Genomic DNA, 21631 nt, shown 5'->3' on the forward strand with positions numbered 1-21631 from the left:
AGGGCATTGTGGTTGTCTAGCTCTACTGATGATGAACTTGAAAGGGAGGGAGGACCATCACTTACTGCCTGGACAGAGGCTGGGAAGAGGGGAGGTATCGCACCATTCTCATTAGCACCCTTGGCATGGAGAAGGGGAAAACATCTTGTGATTATCACTTATTATTCAGGTGTCAGGACATCTTGTGTCCTGGAAAGTTATAAAACAGACCTGTGAATTTAATAAGGAGATGAGCTTCAGGTAAAGTGGGAAGGGGCCAGCTTTGTTCTGGTGACATCACTTTCTCCTCCCGTCTGCCGCTGACAGTTCCTGGTCATGCACGTGGATCACTAGAGGCTATGAGAGAGGGAGTCATTCTGGAATGGGATTTTATTCTACAACTGATAGACGGACAGATAGTCACTCTCAATGATCCCTGCCTGTGTCAATGCCATCGAATGCAGTTCTTACTCATTAGCTTTTTGCTTTGTGGATGTGATCTTGCTCACTAAACCTCTGTGGACCCTATTCCTCTGTGTCCCACACATATCTCTTACCAGCACATGACACATGGTAGATATTTGGCAAACATCTCCATGAAAAGAAAAAAAAAAATCCCATGCAAACTGTCTTAACCAAAACCAAGAATCCTGTGGCCTAGAGAACTCGAAAGTCTTAAATGTTAGTAGCTTTAGGCATAACTTCCCCCAGGGCCCTTTACAATGTCAACGGGGCCTGAGCTCTCTAAACCTTATCCCTTCTCTCTTCCATGGTAGCTTAATTCTCAGTATCTTTGTGGTGAAAAGATACCACTCCAGTCCCATCTCCTCCAAGGTCTTAAGATGAAAGAAGAAGAAAAGTACCTTTCTCAGCAATGGGAGGAAATGTTGCATTGAATCTCATTGGTTCTAACCAAGTCACATGTCCAGCCCTGACCAATCACTCTGGCTAGAAGAATGTGTTCTCTGATTGGCCAGGTCTGAGTCAAAGTCACATATTTGAGGCTAGGGTGAGGTCAGCCTGGGAGCACAAGGTATGAGTGTGGTGACTGTCTTAATCACCTCCTGTCCCCTTCTTTGGCCAAGGAGGGTTTCCTGACCTGGGGTTTTAAGGATGGCCAGCATAGGACACATGACCTATGACACAGGACAGATGAGACAGTAAGTAGTCACGTGCAGTCACAGTCCCAGGAAGGAGGACACGGCATGGCACACAGGGCCATGTGATGGCTGCACTCAGGAATAGCATGGGTAAGAGGGGTGAACCCTGGTTTCCCCGGGAAGATGTGATCGGCCTGTTTGAATAAGTTTGTAGGCCAGGAACCTGGCCCTTGGGACAAGCAGAAACTGTGCCTGGTTCCCGTGTGACAAGGAGATCATTGCCTGGGGGGCCTACGCACAACAGCAGATCAGGGAGGGAAACTAGAAACTAGGCCATCTGGGGCCCTCCTGGTCTCAGCAGATGCCCACCCGGCATATACTACTGGATCTTAGCTTTAGGTTTTTACCACAGTTGTTCCCAGAAGAAAACGAGGGACCATTCGTTAGTTGTCCAGGACAAATTGATGCTGGATCAAAAACAGCATGGCGTGCTATAGTCCATTGGATTGCAAAGAGTTGGACCTAACTGGGCGACTGAACAACAACAAGAAAAACAATGGACACCCACTATTTTTGAGTCAACAGATTTTCTGAAAGTGGTCATTGGTATCTGGTCATCAAATGCCAGTCCTTTGGTTTGTCTGCACTGGTCATCCTTGTGCTGCTGACCCAGTCTTGGGAATCTTGTTTAAATGCCTCTAAGGTCTTAATGAAGAAGGTTAGGGAAGAAAGTGTGGATAATACAGGACAAAGCCCCGAGGACAGCTGTTCTGAGAAGGTGGGTCTTCCTTTTGAGAAGAGAAACTTCACTGTGGATGGTTTTGAAATGTCAGCCTTCAGGGACACCTGGGTGGACTCACCTTGGGCTTCCCTGGTGCCTCAGATGGTAAAGAATCTGCCTGTGATGCAGGAGACCTGGGTTCCATCCCTGAGGTGGAAAGATCCCCTGGGGAAGGAAATGGCAACGCACTCTATTTTATTATCTGGGAAATCCCATGGACAGAGGAGCCTGGTGGTCTACGTCCATGGGGTCACAAAGAGTTGGAGACTGAACAACTAACACTTCTATCACTTTCTGGGTGGACCTGCAACTCCACCCCAGGTCACTTCACTCCTCTTTAGTCATGATCAGGGGCCCTCAACCTATTCAAATATAGGTTGGGTGTTTTGGTTGACTTAGGTTAGATGCTCAGATGGACCTGATTCCAAGTCTGACCATGGGAGGGAATCTTTGTTATTCAGTTGGAATCATAAAAAAAGCTGTTTAATGTCTCTGGGGCACAAGGCTGTGGTTGCTGCTGATCAAACCTTATTGGACTCATAGGTGATTTGATCTGATAATCACTAAAGCAGATGTTCTTGACTTTTTTTTTTTCCTATGAAGCTTTCTGAGAAACAGGTAAAAATTATGGACACTCTTCTCAGAAAACTAAAATAAATTCCAGACTTTACAAACTATGAGTTTTTCATGTTACTCTTGAAGTCCCAGTGTTATACATACATTATGATTAGAGAACTCCATTGTTGTTGTTTAGTTGCTAAGTTGTGTCCGACTCTTTGTGATCCCATGGGCTGTAACCTGCTAGGCTCCTCTATCCATGGGATTTCCCAGGCAAGAATACTGGAGTAGGCTACCATTTTCCTTCTCCAGGGGACCTTCTCTACCCCGGGATTGAACCTGCACCTCCTGCGTTGGCAGGCGAATTCTTTACCGCTGAGCCCCCAGGGCAGCCCCAGAGAACTCTACCCGGGAACATTTGGAGAGAAGTTGGTGAGTCACAATTCAGATAATACAACCTTTACTCCCAGTTCTTTGACTGCAAAGGCTACATCTACAGGGCAATAGCTTTAGGAAATTCAGAAGTCTGTGCTGTTTCATTGGCAGTGCTGTGTGGGGCTGTTGTGCCAATATGTGTGTTTATCTGTCCATTTCTGCTGTAAACACAGTGTCCCCTTGCAGTAGATTCTCCTTAATCTCTTTGAGCAAGAACAAAGAGTGGAAAGATTTCTTTAGAAGCTAGGCTCCAAGATGCAGTCTTAACACAAGTCAATACATCAGTGTCACTTGCACCATGATAGAAGATGACATGTGTTGTCTGATTTAAGCTCAAGTGGCAAATGGACTTTCAGATGGATGATGTAACATGAACAGGCATAACTGCTGGAGGTGGCTGTGCACCCAGTTTTCTCCTGAAAGTTTAGTTTGGGCCAAGAAAGCAATAAGCAAAACAAACCATGTGATACCATATTAGCAGCTCCTCTGAAAGCTAGAGTTTCACTCACTTACTTATTTGTATGATAAATATCACTATTTTACTGGGACCTATTGTACTCTGTGCCAGGTGTTTTTCTAGGGGCCATAGCACTGGACATGGAAACAACTCTATTCTGTTGGCGATTACCTTCTAGTGAGATCTATGTGGTGGGCATCTTGTTGTGTGGTGAGATTTTGAAATTTGCTTTCTCTATATCCATTCACCTTTCTTTGGTAATAGTAACCAACTTTAGCTCAAGGTTCTGTCCCTTTTCTACTCTTGATCCTCTTGGGTTAAAGGGATGGGTTTATGACCCAGAATTAACCCAATTAGCATAGTTCCCCACCAACATGGGTCCATGGTCATTAGACCCATGACCCAAACTGGTCTAATCAGAGCAAATCTCAGGACTTTTGCAAGAGCTATTGGAAAACAAATAAACACACACATACACACACTTTTTTTCTCTGCTCAACTTGAACCTAAGAGGCTGTAAGATGGAGCTGCCTAACAAGAGAGAGTAGAGCTGAATATGAAGACCACAGTGAAGTTATATTGAGTGATGTGCAAAAGATCCTGAGTTTTCATGACACTGTTTTGAATCTGGATCAAGCTGTTCCTGAGCCCAGAGTTCCCCTCTGATCATTGTCCAGGTCAATTTGAGTTAGGTTTTCTATCACTTGCTAGTAGAGAAATCATAATTTATTTTCCTGTTGGCCTGGAAGACTCAGTGAAGTAGTTTCATCTATATGCATGTTCTGAATTCCTGGGGTATTTAAGGTTCTCTGGGGATGGATATAGGCTTTCTAAGTGGTTCAGTGGTAAAGAATATGCCTGCCAGTACAGAAGAGGCAGGAGACTTGAATCTGATCCCTGGGTTAGGAAGATCCCCTGGGGGAGGAAATGGCAAACCGCTGCAGTCTTCTTGCCTGGGAAATCCCATGGACAGAGAAGCCTGGTGGAATACAGTCAGTGGTGTCGCAAAGAGTCAGACACAAGTGAGCAGCTGAGCATGCTCGCATGGGGATGGATGTGCCAAACAATGGAGCAGATGAAGGTGGGCCTGGCCACCCCTTCCTTCCTAACACCAAGCCCTCTGCTCATTCCCCAGCATCCTGCCACATGCCGTCTTCCTGCTTCCCCAGACACTGGTCCTGTGTTCTCTTTCTGGTCTCCCAGCAGCCCATCAATCCTCACTTGGATACTGAGGACCAGGGGCCTTGGCATCCTGGGAAGGGCATGGAGCCTGTTACTGGAAGATTCACCCCTTAGATCTGTTCTGCTCTGGACCATCTAGGTGGTCTGGGTGAACACATAACCATGAACTCTCTATTCCAAAAAAAGAAGTGGAGATCATAATACTAACAATAATAATACCTCTTCTTCCATGTGATCTTGTGGTGAGGATCAAGGAGATGATGCATGGGAATGATGTTGTAAACAGCAAGTTGACATGTGAAAAAGAAGATATCATTGTTAATAAACATAACAATAAAGCTTAAGGTCTCACTCTGCTTGGGAGAATGTCTACTTTAATAGGGGATCTTTGAGGAGGGAAGATTTCCTGGCCCCACAAATGAAGTTGTAATGGTGAAATAATAGCCATTAGCCAGGGTTACAGTTTTGGGGGGATAACTGAGTTATCCAGTGAAGGCATGTGCTCCCCAGCCCAACCCTGCAGCCAACTTCATTCCCAGGACAGCAGTTAGGACCTGGAAGAATCTGTTCATTAAGGAGAACATTTTTCTTCTCGTTGGTAGATATTTTTGCAGCTCTCCTCAATGGCTCAAATGATAAAGAATATACCTGCAAAAGAAGACATAAGAGTCAGGAGACGCAGGTTCCATCCTTGGGTCGGTAAGATCCCCTGGAGGAAGAAATGGCAACCCACTCTAGTATTCTCGCCTGGAGAATCTCCATGGACAGAGGATCCTGGTGGGCTACAGTCCATGGGGGTCACAGAGTCGGACGTGACTGAGCATGCCTGCAGTAGCATGCACACATACGGGAAGAGGTGGTGTTGAGAGAAAGGACCAGCCGGACAGCCTGGTTTCCTGATGGACAAGAATGCATGTGGGGAGCCGAGTGAGGGTATGGAGTTGACCAGCATGAGAAGATCCCAGGAAGAAGATTTTTGGCTAATGAAAGCTAAAATTTTCAAAACAAGTGAAGAGTTGACCTGGAAGAATGGGCTGGAGTATTGAGTTCACTGGTCAGGTCAGCAGCCAGGGAAACAACCTTCACCGTTATCTGAGTGCCTCCTCACAAGGAGCCTTTGGGCAGCTTCCAGACTCCCCAGAAGAGATCTTTCTGTCTGAGTCTCTGAAAGACAAGCACGGCAGTTTTGCTGAGTGTGTCTGACCCCGTGGCACACACAACACTTGGACGAACTGAGGAGTTGCCATTGTTTGCTTGGAGGTATCCCACTGAGAATTTCCTCCACATCCTGCAACCTAATTCTTCCCCTGTGTTCTTCCTCTTTTAAAAGAAGTTAAGATATAACCTGTACACAATTAAATACACAAATATAAAATATACAACCGGATAAGTACATGCATGCTAACTCACTTCATTAGTGTCCAACTCTTTGCGACCCTATGGACTGTAGCCCACCAGGCTCCTCTGTCCATGGGATTCTCCAGGCAAAGAGTGTACTGGAGTGGGTTGCCATGCCCTCCTCTGGGGGAATCTTCCCCACCCAGGGATCAAGCCCGAATGTACCCATGAAACCAGCACCTCAACTAAGCATAGAATATTCCTAACACCTCAGGAAGTTCCACTGGGTCACCTTCTCAACTTTGTTCAGAGGTAACCACCTTTCGCTCTCTATTGCCACAGCCCAGTTTGCCTGTTCTAGAAGCTCGTATAAATAGAATCCTATGATATGCTCTCTTTTATGTCTGGTCTCTTTTGCTCAAAATATGCTTTTCAGGTTTATTCTTGTGTTTGCAGGTATCAGTAGCTCATTGCTTCTTATCACTGAATAGGATTTCATTGTGGGCTTTCCAGGTGGTGCTAGAGGTAAAGAACCTGCCTGCCAATGCAGGAGACATAAGAGACGTGGGTTCGATCTCTGGGTTGGGAAGATCCACTGGAGCAGGGTATGGCAACCCACTCCAGTATTCTTGCCTGGAGAATTCCACGGACAGAGGAGCCTGGGGGGCTACAGCCCACAGGGTCACAAAGAGTTGGACATGACTGAAGTGACTTAACACACACACACTGTATTTCATTGTATTAATATGCCACCATTTATCCTTTATCTGTGTTTACGTTAATAAATATTTGGGTTGTTTCTAATATTCAGTTGTCATGCATAAAGCTGTAATGAACATTGGTACAAGTCCCTTGATATTGGCTAGCACTGAGCTGGACCCCAAAGAGGTGGGTGGAGAAAATGAAAAGAATTGAGGCGACCCATACAATGGTCAGCTTTTGACAAAGGCATCAAGGCAATTCAGCTGAAAAAGATTGTATTCTTTACAAGCAATGCTTGAATAATCTAATATCCTTACAAATAAAAGAATCTTAGCCCCTACTTTATTATTTTTTTATTTGGCTGAGAGCCCCTACTTTATTTTATTTTATTTTTGTAATTTGGCTACATTGGATCTTTCTTGCAATGAGCAGGCTTCTCTAGCTGCTCCACGGCACATGGGATCTTAGTTCCTCGACCAGGGATTGAACTCACGTCCCCTGCATTGTAAGGCAGATTCTTAACCACTGGACCACCAGGGAAGTCCCTCAGTCCCTACTTTAAACCACATGCAAAAATTAATTTGAGACATAACATAGATCTACACGTAGAAGCTATTTATAAAGCTTCTAGAGGAAAACACAAAGGGAAATATTCACAGATACTGAACAGGCAAAGATTTCTTCGCACACAAAAGGAACTAGTGTAAAAGGAAATTGATAAATTGGATTTCATCAAAATTAAACGTGTCTACTCTTCGAAAAGAACTGTAAAGAAAAAGTTAAGGCAGAGATAGGAGATATTTGTAATATATACATCTAAGAAGGAACTGGGGTTGAGATAAATATTAAAAATTCCTTCAAATCAATAATAAAAACCAAAAATCCAATTTAAAAATGGGCAACAGAAACACAGAGATACTTCACATGAAAAGATGAAAGAATGGCCAAAACTCACATGAAAAGATGCTCAATATCATTAACCATCAGGGAGACACAAACCACAATCACAATCAGATGTCAGCCAGGATGCAGCTGAGTGTCTTTCAAGGGCACAGGACTGTGAATGAGGGACTTGGGTCCTGCTCCTGGCTGTGTCCCTGACACCCTGGGCTGGGGGTGGGGGTCCTGGCAAGGCCATGGACCACCCACAAGAGAAGGAGCAGAAATAGCTGCACCCTAAGAACAAAGGCTTCTTAATTTTGAATTTCCTTCCCTTGCACTGGAGGGCTTCCTTTGTGGTTCAGCTGGTAAAGAATCCGCCTGCAATGCGGGAGACCTGGGTTCGATCCCTGGGTTGGGAAGATCCCCTGGAGAAGGGTGAGGGCACCTACTCCAGTATTATAGCCTGGAGAACTCCATAGACTGTATAGTCCATGAGGTTGCAAAGAGTCGGACACAACTGAGCGACTTTCACTTTCACTTTTCACTTTCCCTTGCACTAATATTCCAGGTTTCTAATTAGGAATAGTAGTGAGAATCCTATTGGTGGCTCCTGCATAAAGATTTCTTTTGGGGCAAAGTAAAGGTAGGGCTTCCCAGGTGGCGCTAGTGGTAAAAAAAAAATCCGCTTGCCAATGCAGGAGACATAAGAGATGTGGGTTTGATCCCTGGGTTGGGAAGATCCCCTGGAGGAGGGCACGGCAACCCACTCCAGTATTCTTGCCTGGAGAATCCCATGGACAGAGGAGCCTGGCAGGCTCCATAGGGTCCATAGGGTTGCAAAGAGTCAGACAACTGAAGCGACTTAAGTGAAATTGCTCAGTCGTGTCCGACTCTTAGTGACCCCGTGGACTGTAGCTCATCAATGGAATTTTCTAGGCAAAAGTACTGGAGTGGGTTGCCATTTCCTCCTCCAGTGGATCTTCCCGACCAAGAGACTGAACCCAGGTCTCCTGCATTGTGGGCAGACACTGTACTATCTGAGCCACCAGTGAATCCCATGAAGTGACTTAGCATATACCCAAAGGTAGGGATACTCAGACTTTTCACACAATGAGTTGGAAAATAAGAGACAACATCCTGCTAAAAAAGAAAGTTTCTAACTTAAAGCTTTCTAAGAACTGCAGTAACATTTTCTCCGGAAGGCTTCATCAATTCGTATGGTTTCTGCTTTGATGGCCTAACAGCTGCTCTGAAGACAGGAAAGCATTAAGTCACTTTCAGTGTGTTTTATCTCCTTCCAGGAAGTAGAAAAATTCCCTTTTATTATGTGGAATTTGGCTTAATGCACTTCAGTGTTGGGTCTGCAGTTCTGTATCCTCAGAGGTCTAATAAATATTACTACCAGAAGGTGAAAGAGCTGAGAATATTTAACTTGTTTGGGAGCAGACCTACTCTCTCTTCTTCTCTGTTTCTCTGCCTCCCTCCCTCCATTCTCATCTCTGTCTCTGTTTCCAGTTGAGGGATAATTAAAGGGCCATAACGTAGAAGAGTAGGCATTAAATATATTGTGTGGTCCTCAAAGCACAACTGGATCCATGGATGCCTTAGGCTACAGGCAAGTCTCTTTCTACTCAGACATCAAGGACAATAGATCTCTCCAGGGGTGAAGTGAGCAGTGAATGAGTGAATGCGTTCTTCATCCCCAGAGGTGTTCAAGCAGACAGGTGTTTATTGAGACCCTTGTGGAAGATATTTCTGGAACAAGTTGAACTTGATGACCTCTTCTGAAATTCCTCTTCAATCTGCACATCAGCAAGTTCACACTAGGCAACCACAGTGGAAAGCCTGGATTTGTGGGTCTCTATAGGGAAGGATCGCTTTGCTCGCTACCTGTTTCCAGGACACGCTCTTAGGGCAGCTAGGTAGCAGTCGTTGAATCACAATGTATAACTTTTGGAGATGATAAATTGTTGCAGATTTGTGTTTTCTGAAAGTGGCATTGGTTCTTAGAAATAGCCCCAAATCTGATCAATATGGGATCACCATATTGGACACCATTTGGGGATTTAAAAAATAATCCAACAACAGAGGCATGACAATGGAGGGACAAAGGTGATTGCCTTGGCATGCCCATAAGCTCAGTATGGAACATGAGAGATTTTCCCCCAAGTGGCACTTTGAAAAGGTGTGCAGCCACAGAGGCACCAAAGGAAGCTGCACTCATTTGAGAGTTTGCATCCTGCAGTGATTTTCCAAAGATCAATCTCACACTTTACAGTTACGGTGCTCACTTTATCTCAGTAAGGAATTGGCATGTTTATTTCATTTCTTATGATAGAATGTTTCTGAGACTGCTGGAACCTCTGACCCATGCTTCCTTCATGGGAGAACTCATCATGTTCCATGGGGGTCTTCTGAAGACCCAGCGGAGCTGTCAAGCTGGGCATCTGGCTGGATGGCTTTATCTAACCTGCTTTACTTCACTCCCTTGTCAACTCATTGCTGCAGTAGCATCATGACACTTTGAAGGGCTCTACTATTTGGCACATATTCACAGCTAGACCAGACTTCCCTGGTAGTGCCAGTGGTAAAAAAAAAAAAAAAAAAAAAATCCTCCTGCCAATGCACGATACACAGGAGACTTGGGTTCGATCCCTGGATTGGAAAGATCCCCTGGAGGAGGAAATGGCAACCCCCTCCAGTATTCTTGACTGGGAAATCCCATGGACAGAGGAGCCTGGTGGGCTACACAATCTCTAGGGTGGCAAAGAGTTGGACTAAGTGACTGACCACTCATGCACGGCTGGACAGTTGCTGGAGGCGGCCACCTCCACACAAGGGAGTGGCCTCCCATTGTGCTCAATTTGGGACACAGAGGATGCCATCTTCAGGCCATTTCTGGGAACTACCCTTCAAGAGGGACCCGCTTTAAATAATCTGTTCTTCCTGTGTCAGAGAGAGAGCCCATGGAATATCCTGATTCAAGATCGGTAATGAAGAAAGTGAAAGTGTGAATTGCTCAGTCATGTCGGACTCTTTGCAGCCTCATGGACTTTAGCCCGGCAGGCCCCTCCATCCATGGGATTCTCCAGGCAAGAATACTGGGGTGGGTTGCCATGTCCTCCAGGGGATCTTCCCAACCCAGCGATTGAAACCAGATCTCCTGCACTGCAGGCAGGCTCTTTACCATCTGATTAGCTCTTTACCAGCTAATGAAGAAGGCTAGAGCTTTCCCTTGACAGCTGACTTTGGTGAACGAGAAAGATGATTAGAGCAGATGACAGAGTTACCAGAGGGAGTGGAGAGGCGCCCCTGGGTGGCATCACCACTTTGTGTAAAGGCAGTTCTGCCAGTCTGCCTGGCAGAGCAAAGGCAAGGCAGCCTTACCATGTGTAACTCTTCTACTACTTAAAGATGGAGGGGCTGGACAAGAACTCAGGGAAGCACGCTAGCATTCTTTAAGCTGCATGATTATGGCATGGAAGGGGGTATCCGGGTCCATGTTCGTTTGCTCTACATGAAACATTTTTCCTCCTCCAAAGCATCATCTGTGGGTCCACCTTTTCCCATTCTCAGCTCAGAAGCTGTGGGTGAAGTTTCCATTCCAAGCTTAGGGATGAAACATGTGGCCTGGGCCTGAGACAATTAATCCAATCATAATTCCCAGACCATGGTGACTGGTTCAGGGCTGGGCAGGGCCAGTGACCTTCAGTGACACTTTTGTTGGGGCTGCTGGCTTCAAGGTAGAGGTCTTTCCCATCAGATTTGATCCTAAGAGCATGGAAAGCTGGGATTCTTGCAGTCACCTTGGAGCTTACCAGGAACCCAAGACTGAAGCCAATACAAATGCAGACAGAGTGGCGAGGTAGAAAGAATCAAGTCCTGGTGACATTGCTTGGATGCTGAATCCAGCTGTGCCTGAAGCCTGATCTTCTTCTGAACTTTACAATTCTTCTTTAAAATGAATTTGGCTTGAGCCATCTGTTTCTTGCTCCACAGAAGTTCCAATGGTATCAGTTCTGCGCAGCTGGCAGGCCTAGGGTGGGCACAGGTGAAGTAGGGCTAATCCGTCATTATATGTTACAGGACGGTGCGTTGTTGTAATTCCCTATAGGGGAGAGATTTTGACAGAGCTGTTTGGAGAGGGTACAGGCTCCCTCAAGGGTGAATTCTTTATCAGGAGCAGGATTTCCGATCCAAACAGAATGACCACATTGAGGGGAGAACATAGAATCAATTCAAGCATCAAAAGAGGGGGTTACCTGGGCATCTCTTTAGAGCTGTGTTTCAAAGTCCCTTTTTAATGATGATAGCAGTGTGGTCACATGCCCTTTCAAACTCCTTCTCTAGGCATCTCTAATACAAGCAAGCAATGATCAGGAACATGTGGCACAAAGATTCTAAATCTACAATCTTGGAACCAGTCCCTGGTGGGCAGCACCAACACAGTTAGGTCTTGACCATGAACTTAACCTTGGTCCGCCCTTCTGACTGCCAGAGAGGTTGATCCACTCTGCCCTCCAGACCCCTTCCACCTCTTCTCCCTTCACCTATTTATGCTGTTGCCCTCACTTGGAATTTCCTTGACCTTTTAAGAACCAACTCTCCTCAACAAGGCTTTGTGCTCTGACCACCCCAGACCAAAGGGAGGACTCCAACCTCTGATCTCAGAGTGATCCAGTTTTCAGAAGCACTCCTTTGGGACTGATTGGTACTGCTTTGCCAAGTTTCTTGATGTTTCTTCACGGTTCCTTGTCTGTCTGTCTGCTTGAGGGCAGATTTAGATTGAGTCCTCGTACCCAACATACAGCTTTGCAGAGGCTGTGCTCCGTCGATGCTCATAGGTAAGTGATGTATTAATATCATTGGCTCTTGTTAGTAATCTGGAATCTGGCCACCTGACCAGATCCTCTTGGATCTGGGTTCCTAGCATTCACTGGGTTGACTATGGACTCTCCCACACCCCAACTCAGTCCAGTGTGTTCAGGGTAGTTGTAAGGCCTGGGGAACAGAGAAAGCAGACCCACACCTCCTTCCTCCAAGTCCTCATTACTCTACCCACACCTGACACTCCACATGCATGATATACATAGGCTTCATTCATTCACCGAAGCCTTACCAAGCACACTGTGCCTGGCATCATGTATACAATGACAGGCTAACTAGATGCAGTGCCTGCCTCTGGGGCTTCCAGGATGGAGTCCCTTCCACACAGCCAGGACTGTTCCTCGTCTGTCTGCCTTTCTCTCCCTAGTCCTTGAGATGTCTTGGCTCCGGAATCTTGGATCTGTCGTGGGTCCCTTCTGAGGTAGAGTCAGTTTGCCCTCTGCTGATGCCTAAGCTCTCCTTCTAAGGTCTTCCTCCTTCCTACCCTCCCTCTTGTCTGAGGCAGCGCTCTGGCTTCTCTCTCCCAGTAACTACCATTTCCCCAGATCTCTAAACCCGGGAGAGATTTGGGCTCCCCAGAGACAACCTGATGGTTATGGTTAATATGAGTTTTGCATCTTGAATGTCCATTTGTTTTACATTAATAAACATAAGAAGTTCAATTCTGAGAAACATATAAATCCTGACAGGTGATGGGAAAGCAAACCTAACCCCTGCTGGGCTCTGGTTTGAGGTCCTGACCCTCGGGTCACCGGTGAGGATCTGGCCTTTGACTCCGAACCCTCTGGATGAGGCTCATGGTCCTCCCAGCAGCACCTGCTGCCTCAGGTGCTGATGAGAATGCTGTGTCAGCAAAGAGCTACCCTGCCCACCTGCTGGGGTAGGGGCTGTGCCAGTCTCTCTCTCTCTCTCTCTCTTACGTTTCATAGCACAGTCCAGGGCTGCTTGGGGGCTGCGCGGGGTCGGGGGTGAGGGCGGTTTCCCTCGGCCTGGCTCTGTTGGCTTGGCGAAGAGCCAGGCTCCCCTTGGCCCTCAATCTGTGCCAAGACCCTGGAATCTGGCCGGCTCTTCCGGGGGGCAAAGCAAAGCTTGAGAGTAATCTCGGGGAATTTCTTGGGGGGGGGGGGGCGGGAAATCCAGGTTAGAAAAATGTAGGAAGGGCGGAGAACAGATAGGAAGGAGCGCTGCCCGGCACGAACAGTGGGTGCCAGGGCTGTCTGGAGTCCGAGAGAATCCTCAAAGCGCTCCACTACTACCTGCCCACGTGAGTGCGTGTGCCAAGGAGCCAGAGCCCCGGGAGCAGCGAGAGGCGAGGCCGAGCGAGGAGACGCAGAGGGGCCGCAGGCAGAGACCCAGCGAGAGCGCTGCCCGGGCGCCGAGCCCAGGGGCCGCCCACTGGCGGGGGAGCCGGGGAGCGCGCAGGAGAGGCGGCGGCGGCCGGGCTTCCCCGGGCTTCCCCTCGCCCCAGCGCGAGCGCAAGGCGCGGCCGGCCCAGGGCGCGGAGGCGGTGCCGGGCGCGGGGGACCCGGGAGTCCCCGAGGCGTCTTCCCGCTCGGCGCAGGGGCCGCGGGGCGGGGAGCGTCGGGGGCGGTCAGCGCGGTGTCCCCGAACCCCGGAGCCTCGGGAGGGAGATTTGGGCTGAGCCCTCCCGGCCGCCCGCCCGCCCCTCCCGGCGCCCGCCTCCCGCCCCCGCCCGCGGCCTGGAGCGCGCCTCCCTCGCCGCCCCGGGTCTGGCGAGCCGGCACCGGCCGAGCTGCGGGAGCCACCGAGAGCACCAGCCGCCGCCGCCGCCGCCGCCGCGGGAGCCGTTCCGGCCGCACCATGCGAGAACTGGCCATCGAGATCGGGGTCCGAGCCCTGCTTTTCGGGGTCTTCGTGTAAGTAGTGGCGCGCCGCAGGTCTGGGCGCGAGGACTCGGGGACCCACGGACCGAGCGTCTGGGCACCCCAAGTTTGTTTGCGTCCCTCCGGGGCCTGAATTGGAGGGCCCTTTCCCCGCCCAGGGGTGCGTCCTAGGGGACCTAGAGAGACCCTTCTGGCCCCCTTCCTGGGACTCTGCGACGAAGGGACCCCCTCGCGCGAGACTGAGCCGGCTCCCGTCACCCCCAACGCGCCAGGTCCCCTGGCCGGAGCCTTTCCCCGGCCCTGCACCACCTGCCGGGGATTCTGGATGCTCCCGGGAACGCAGACGCGCACCCTCGTTGGCGCCCTGGGGAAGTTTCTTCCCGTGTGTGATCTTCGGAGCCCGACGTTTGCAGTCTCTGCTCCTGGCTGCATCCTTCCCGGATCCGCGCGGTGCCCAGGGCCGGGCTGGGTCTCCCTTCGCGCCCCTGGCTTTAGCGCCGCGGGGGGTTGGGGGGGTGGGTCCTGGTGAGCGTTTCCCCTGGAGGCATTTGCGGCACTTCTCCGGCTGGAAAACTGTTGCTGCGGCGGCTGAGAAGTCGGAGGGCCGGCAGCCCGGAATGTGGGCTCCGTATGCCCAGAGCTCCGTGCGGAGTCCATGTCCACTTAGGGCAGCAGCGAGATGCCCCGGGGGCCCTGAGCGGCGGGTGCTTGGCAAGAGGAGGGGGATCAGGCAATGGGTTTTTTCAGAGACGTCTGAGCCCCACTGTACCCCCGGGGACCCGCCGCCCCCCAGCTTCCCCCGCGCCCAAGCAGCAGCGATCTGTCGCGTCTCTGCCCTTCAGATTCAAGCCCAGAACATCCGCTCAGACCCATTCCTAGCCTTCTGTCATCCCCTGTCACCTAGGCGCCCATGTCTACACTTGTCCCTCCATTAGGGGTTCAGGTTCTCTCTCCTCCTCTGCGCAGGGCTGTTTTCAGACACATTTTAAATATTTAAGTTGCATGAACTTTCTGGATTTGCATTTTTTTTTTTTTAAAAAGCCCATTGAGCCATTCCAAACAGGAGGCCTCTCTCTGGATTTCTGCCCCGAATCTGGAGTCCTTGGTGGCAGGTGGGAGGCTGTGAGACGACTTTGGTTTTGTTCACCCAGAAATGCAAAGAAATGCCCTTCCTGGCATGTTTTTCTTTACCAGGGACTAAATTCATCCAGCGTGTTTATTCACACTGCTGGAAAAAAATCCGTGAGCTTCCCCCAGATGCAGAAGCCCCCTCTCCTAGCTTCTGACTAAACACTGGTGTTATTCAGTGGGAAGAACTCGGGTGGTTCCTGAGGCACTTCAGAAAAAAACAGAAAACACTTTCCCCTCCTCTTAGCCTATTTCTCTACCTTTGGAATATACATTCAAACTAGTACTTGCCCTGCGGTCAGATGGGGACAGCTTCCAATTGGCACTTAGGCTGAGCCCCATTAAAGTATTTTGTGATAGAAATGATAAAACAGTGTTCAGTGCACAGCAAAATTTACCATTTGTTGGGTGAATGTTTGTGTGAGTAATGTTGAAATAGAGTGAGATAGGCTCTTTGGCTGCTAGTTTTGTTTGCCACAGGCAATCATCAAATTTTTTTTAAAAAAGATCCAATGATATGTAAATATTTGTATTATTTTCAAACACTCCTTCAAATATCTGCCCCAACCAAACATTTATGTGATGTTTACAAATATGTAATGAATGGTCCATGCAGTGGATTTGAAAATTTGATAATTATCGTTTTATGTGCTTCTTGCTTCCTCTAAAGATGTTATGTAAAAACCAGGCAGTTTATGTATTTTTTTCTCCAGCTTCCCTTTTGTATTAATTACTTAATGGGGGATCTGCTATCACCCAGAGGGGATCTGTTATCACCCGAAATCTTGGATGCTGATGGCATTTTTGGATGATTCCCTGGTTTTGTATCAAATTGGAAATATTAACAGTGTGTCCAACTTGTGGCTCTTTTACCTGCAAAGACCAGCTTCAGTATCTGTGCTCAACTCCCTGGGTGGGAATCTTGGATGCTCCAATGCTGTTATCATCAGGCAGATATCGACTTCCGGAAGGACTGGTGTGGAGATACAGATGACCCTTTGTTTTCTTAGATAATCTTCTGGCGGGATGACAGAGGCTGGCTTTCAGGGGTGGGAGGAGTTTTATTCTTCCTTTCACTGATGCTGGTCTGATGGCAGGCTTCAGTGGCTTGAACCCACCTCTAGTCATGAAGGTGGTGGTCTCAGTAGGTCTCAGAGCTTCATCCTAGTAGGTTTAGAAAGTCCCTCTGGACAAGCCAAATCCGTTTCTCTGCTGTTGGGTCCAACTTAGATGATACTATCTGGTTCTGCTTGATGTATCTACCTTATTTCTGAGGGTAAGGGAATAATCTTTTGCTGGGGGATACTTAATTTCTTTGCAGACTTGTGCCTCTGGGGAACATCACCTGTAGATGTACCTGTTCTCTGATCAGATTTGCTCTGCATGAAATTAGAACCCCACTTCCTGGTGCCCAAAGTCGTGTCTGACTCTTTTGTGACCCTGTGGACTGTAGCCCACCAGGCTCCTCTGTCCATGGGATTTCTCGGGCAAGAATACTGCCATTTCCTTCTCCAGGGGGTTCTTCCTGACCCAGGGATCAAACCTGCATCTCCTGACATTGGGAGGCGGATTCTTTATGGCTGAGCCACCAGGAAAGCCCCCCTAGAGGTGTGAGGTTAGTGCTATTACAATGCGTTTGTGGATCCCTGGATAGTGGGGATAGACTAGGAAACAAGGTTTCCCTTGTTCTCTTAGAGAACCGGTTTTCTGTCTCTAAACCAGGTTTAGCACTGAACTTTGATGACTCAGGATTCTAAGAGGATGCTTTCCATGGACCACTCTCCAGAGAGCACCCGAGAAATGCTCATGCTGCCTGAGAAGCTCAGTCTCCGAGGAGAAAATTAGTAACAAGTAATGCCCATCAGGGCTGGTATGTAAAGTTTAACTTACCAGGAAATAAATTGGTTTGGGGAATCAGTATTTAGGAAACATCGAAGTACAGTGTGCAGCTTTGAGGCTGAGTTTAGTACTTTGAGACTGTGGGCTTTGCTCTTCCTCAGGGGTCCCATGGGAGGGCTTCTCAGGTGACACTAGTGGTAAGGAACCGGCCTGCCAATGCAGGAGACATGAGATGTGGGTTCAGTCCCTGGGTCACGAAGATCCCCTGCAAGAGGGCCTGATAGCCCACTCCAGTATCCTTGCCTAGATTGCTCAGCCTGGCAGAGCAATCATACAACACACTGCTTTTTGTTATTCCCCGCCCCACCCCCCCCACCCCCCGTCACTTTGCAATCACTGGTTTTGAAAGTTTTGCCTCCAAACATTTCCCTTTTATTATCCTTCCAATCTGTAGGTGCATGTTTGGCATCTTGTAGGTGCCTGCAGTTATAGTGGTTATTTTTTTTCTCTTTCATTAGTAAACCTCCGTTTGTGTAATTCCAAACAGACACAGGGTAACTTGGCACTTTAGCCGATCCAGGTGACTTGCTTGAGGGCCCTGGCTGTGACATGGATTTTTGGAATATTGGCAGTAGCTAATAGATCTTTCTTTATTACCCCGAGGATTCTGGTTTCAGACTGGAGGTTGGGGAGGGCTATGATGTTTGGAGCAGACTGCTCGGTCTTACTTAGAAGGAGGAATTAATTAGCCCTGGGAGGAATGACAAGGAAGAGACAGGTGCCAAGGAAGGTTGCTTAGAGCTGGCATCTCTCACCTGAGTCTTGAGCAGGGGATGGAAGGTGCAGAGAGCCTGGGCCCGAGAACATTCCTGCAGACAGAGTCCTGGATCCAAAGCCTGGAGGCACATTTTGGGTGGAATTGGCTCAGATGGTAAAGAATCGGCCTATAGTGGAGACCCAGGTTTGTTCCCTGGGTTGGGAAGATTCCCTGGAGAAGGGAATGGCAGCCTACTCCAGTACTCTTGCCTGGAGCATCCCATGGACGGAGGAGCCTGCTGGGCTACAGTCCATGGGGTTGCAAAGAGTAGGACGTGAATGAGTGACTAACACTAACTAAGCTCACCGTGTGGGCCTCAGTACAGAGTGTGGGTTTCGAGGTCGGGGAGTCGGGTTGTAGGAGGGTCAGGAAATGAGCCTGGCACAAGGATGTCTTAGTGCCCTGCGTGAAGCCTGGATAGTCCCCTGTGTGGAGCGTCCCTGGGGAGCCCTAGGACGTTTGAAACAAAAAAGCACCGTGAACAGATACGTGGCCACTGTGGAGGGGTGCAGCAGTTCCCTCGAGCCCCGAGGCCCTGGTTCTTCTGTCAGTGACCACGTGCGGCTCTGCTTCTGGGCTCCTCTGTGCTTTTGGGGAGCCCGAGGTTTGTTCTGCCTTCTGTGCAGGAACCCACATCCCTGTCTCCTTTGCTTTCCCTGCTCTTTCCCCTGGGCCTTGCATGGTTGGTGCTCAGCAGAGCTCACCAGCTGGCACTTGGTTTGTGAAGATCATGTTTGCAGACCTCTGAGCTTTCAGCATCTATGGAGAGCAAGGCTTCCTGAAGGGCAGCCTGCTGACCACCTGTGCCTGAATTACCTGGGCCCCATCCAGGCCTGACTGGATCAACCTTCGGAGTGGAGCCCACTCTGGAATGGGTCAACACTCCCATCAGCCTGTGGAATGTTGCATTTTCATCAGGCGATCCTTCTGTCCACCACATTTGGGAACTACTGATGTGTAGTTACAGTGGCTTGAGACCCTCTTGTGGTCTCGGGTCGCCTCTGGTTATTTTCTCCTCTGGTTACATGGGAGACGACCGTTCCCAAATCCCTGCTTTTAGGTGGGGCTGTGGGAAACATGGGCAGAGTGATCGGGGTTAGCTTCAGGTTGAGGCAGCATCAGGCCCCTTGGGGAACCTGTCATTGTCCTTCTCTGTTGGCGGCAAGCATGGAGCTCTGTGTTGAGATGGCAAAGCTGCCAGATGCCAGCTGCTATTGCAGGTGGACTTATGGGACAGAAGGAAGCTTTATTTCATTAACTGTGATTTGTGGACTGAGGTAGCTCAGCTGGTAAAGAATCCGCCTGCAGTGCGGGAGACCTGGGTTCGATCCCTGGGTTGGAAAGATCTCCTGGAGAAGGGAAAGGCTACCCACTCCAGTATTCTGGCCTGGGTTGCAAAGAGTCAGATACAACTTTCGCTTTAGCTACTGTAGCAGAAATCTATTCTACCTAATATACCGTAATAATTTTTCTCACTCTCTAGAAACAAAGGGTTGTTTGAGGCAAAGTACAAATGATCAACCGTGGGCTTTGGAGCTAGATGGATCAGGGCTGGGGTGGGATTTTGACTCTGCTACCAACTAACAAATTGCCTAAAACCTCAGTTTTTTCATGAGTGAAATGGGTTAGTTCCTACTTCACTGGGTTTTGTTAAGGTGCTGTAAGTACCTATAGTACAGACACTGATAATAGGTGTCCGCTCCCCACTCTTGTGAACCCCTATTACTTATATGTCGTGTCAGAACATGGCAGTGTAGTATAGTGGTCACAGTCAAGGCCCTTGGCGTCAGGTTACTGGGGCTTGAATCCTGGTTTTGTCACTTAGCTGTGTGAACCTTTTAGCAAAGTGTTTATCCTAGTTCAGCCCATGTTTCTCCATCTGTTCTCCATCAACAGCACCCTTGGATGTAAGACTTGTAAGTACTAAATGAGAGAGCCTCAACAAATGGCGATATGATTTTTATTATCCTTTCGTTGAGATGAATCCGTAATGTACACACTAAGAAAATTGCCATGGGTAGCTAATGATACTCTTACTGCAAATGGCTTACTACAAGATTTCTATAAAATAATTAACTCCGTTGTATTTCAAACAATCGCTTTTAGCCCCCTAAAGTGAGTACATAAATTGCCATGAGTTCCTTCAGTGAGCTGTACCCCCATATTAAAGAATGGGGTGCGGTTTCTCTGATGGCGTCTCAGCCCCGTATCGTCTCAGCAGTGACAAATCACTGCCCTTTTACAGCAGTGATTCTAGGACACTGAATCAGAAGTGTTATCAGCGTTCGCTAATACGTAAGGAAAATGCCGTGTTCCCATCATTGACTTTTGAGTCTGTGCTTGTCACACAGAGTTCTGCTAGAAGCCTGGTGCAGACAATTCTTCAATCAGACACCCCTTGTACCATCTAGTCTCTGCATGCCACACCAAGTCTACCCAGCGCTTCTCCCCCACCCAGGAGGGCATCTGCTCTGTCTTCTGATAAATGGAGCATCCTTCTGTTTGAAATATTATTTGCCACTGTAGAATGTACAGTATTGTCGGCTGTACCCAGAATTCTGAGAATTGGTGATGTTTTCCCACAGGGAGATAAATGCTTACAACGCCCCAAAAAGAGATCATTAGTTTTATAGCTTTGGGATAAAGTTATCTCAATTAGTTATAAAGATTATGCCTTTTATGACCCACACAAGGCTCGTAAAAGCTCCATATCTCTATTTTTCTGTGATAGTGTTTTTAAATATGAAAATTGTCTCAGTAATATTGTTTCTTTAAAAAATATAATCTTGGTGTTCTGTGGATGAATTAGAAACCCTGGTTCACCGTGAGGAAGTAAATTCGTACAGGACTTGGAAATGCCTGGGATGGTTGTGCAGGAAGCCAGGAGGGGCTGGGGTTGTGGAGCCCAAGGGACTGCTTCATCACAATCTTTTAATACGTGACTGTGAAAAATTGTCCCGTCGGGGTGAGGGACGAGTTGTTATTCTTTCTCCACCGAAGACAAAGGAGTGAGAAACGGGGTCAGAAGCTGCAGGAGCATCTAGGCTGGTTTGCAGAAAGGAAACAGTCTGCCGATCAGCACTAGATATATCTTTCTCCTTTACCAGAGGGTTTTTAAAACGTGTTTTTATTGAACTATCAGTTTGAACCATGTGGAATTGCTGATACTTGACTGTTTTGACCTACAGACTCAGGAATTTCATCTCAGTCCAAACTAAAAATAATATCCACAAAGAAAAGTGCATGATTCATGATTGTACAGAGCATCCTCCACCCTCACAGCCCCCTCTGCCACCCTGAGGGTCTCCATCATTCTAAACTTCTAACAACATTTTTGAGCTTTGTGTAAATGGCATCATGCACTGTGTATACTGTTTTCTGTAGCTTTTGGGGGGCTTTTTGCTTGGGGCATGCTTTGGAGACTTATCCATGTTATGCGTGGTTTTGGTTTGTTAATTCTCATTGTTATTGAATGATGGTGCCTTTTTGTTTACTCATTAAATGGATATCATTTATGGATATTTGGATTATTTATTATTTTTGGCTATTAAGCATAATGCTGCTCTTGTTTTTAATGAACATATCTGTAATTCCTGTGGGCTATATACTGAGGAGTGGAAATGCTCAGTAACTCATCTGAGGTTTTTAAAGAGGATTTGGCTTCTTTTTGTCTGGCTCAGATTCTGAGAGAGAGCACTAGTC

At 48.1% G+C, this 21631-nt stretch overlaps 1 protein-coding gene across 4 annotated transcripts in view; it reads left to right on the top strand.

Moving 5' to 3' along the window:
• PLPP4 (phospholipid phosphatase 4) overlaps nt 1–21631 on the top strand; it is a 216063-nt gene that overhangs the window by 58299 nt on the left and 136133 nt on the right. Inside the window, exon 1 of one of the 4 annotated variants that reach the window (XM_020907874.2) lies at nt 13582–14178. The exons of 2 other annotated variants lie outside the window; for them this stretch is intronic. In XM_020907874.2, coding sequence (XP_020763533.1) covers nt 14123–14178 — 56 coding nt within the window. In that variant the 5' untranslated portion in view covers nt 13582–14122. Of the gene's footprint in view, nt 1–13581; nt 14179–21631 lie in introns of those variants that run through there. One more of the 4 variants, XM_020907871.2, reaches the window with a different exon arrangement.

The sequence above is a fragment of the Odocoileus virginianus genome, chromosome 7 (assembly GCF_023699985.2).
Source record: "Odocoileus virginianus isolate 20LAN1187 ecotype Illinois chromosome 7, Ovbor_1.2, whole genome shotgun sequence".
Classification (NCBI taxonomy): Eukaryota; Metazoa; Chordata; class Mammalia; order Artiodactyla; family Cervidae; genus Odocoileus; species Odocoileus virginianus.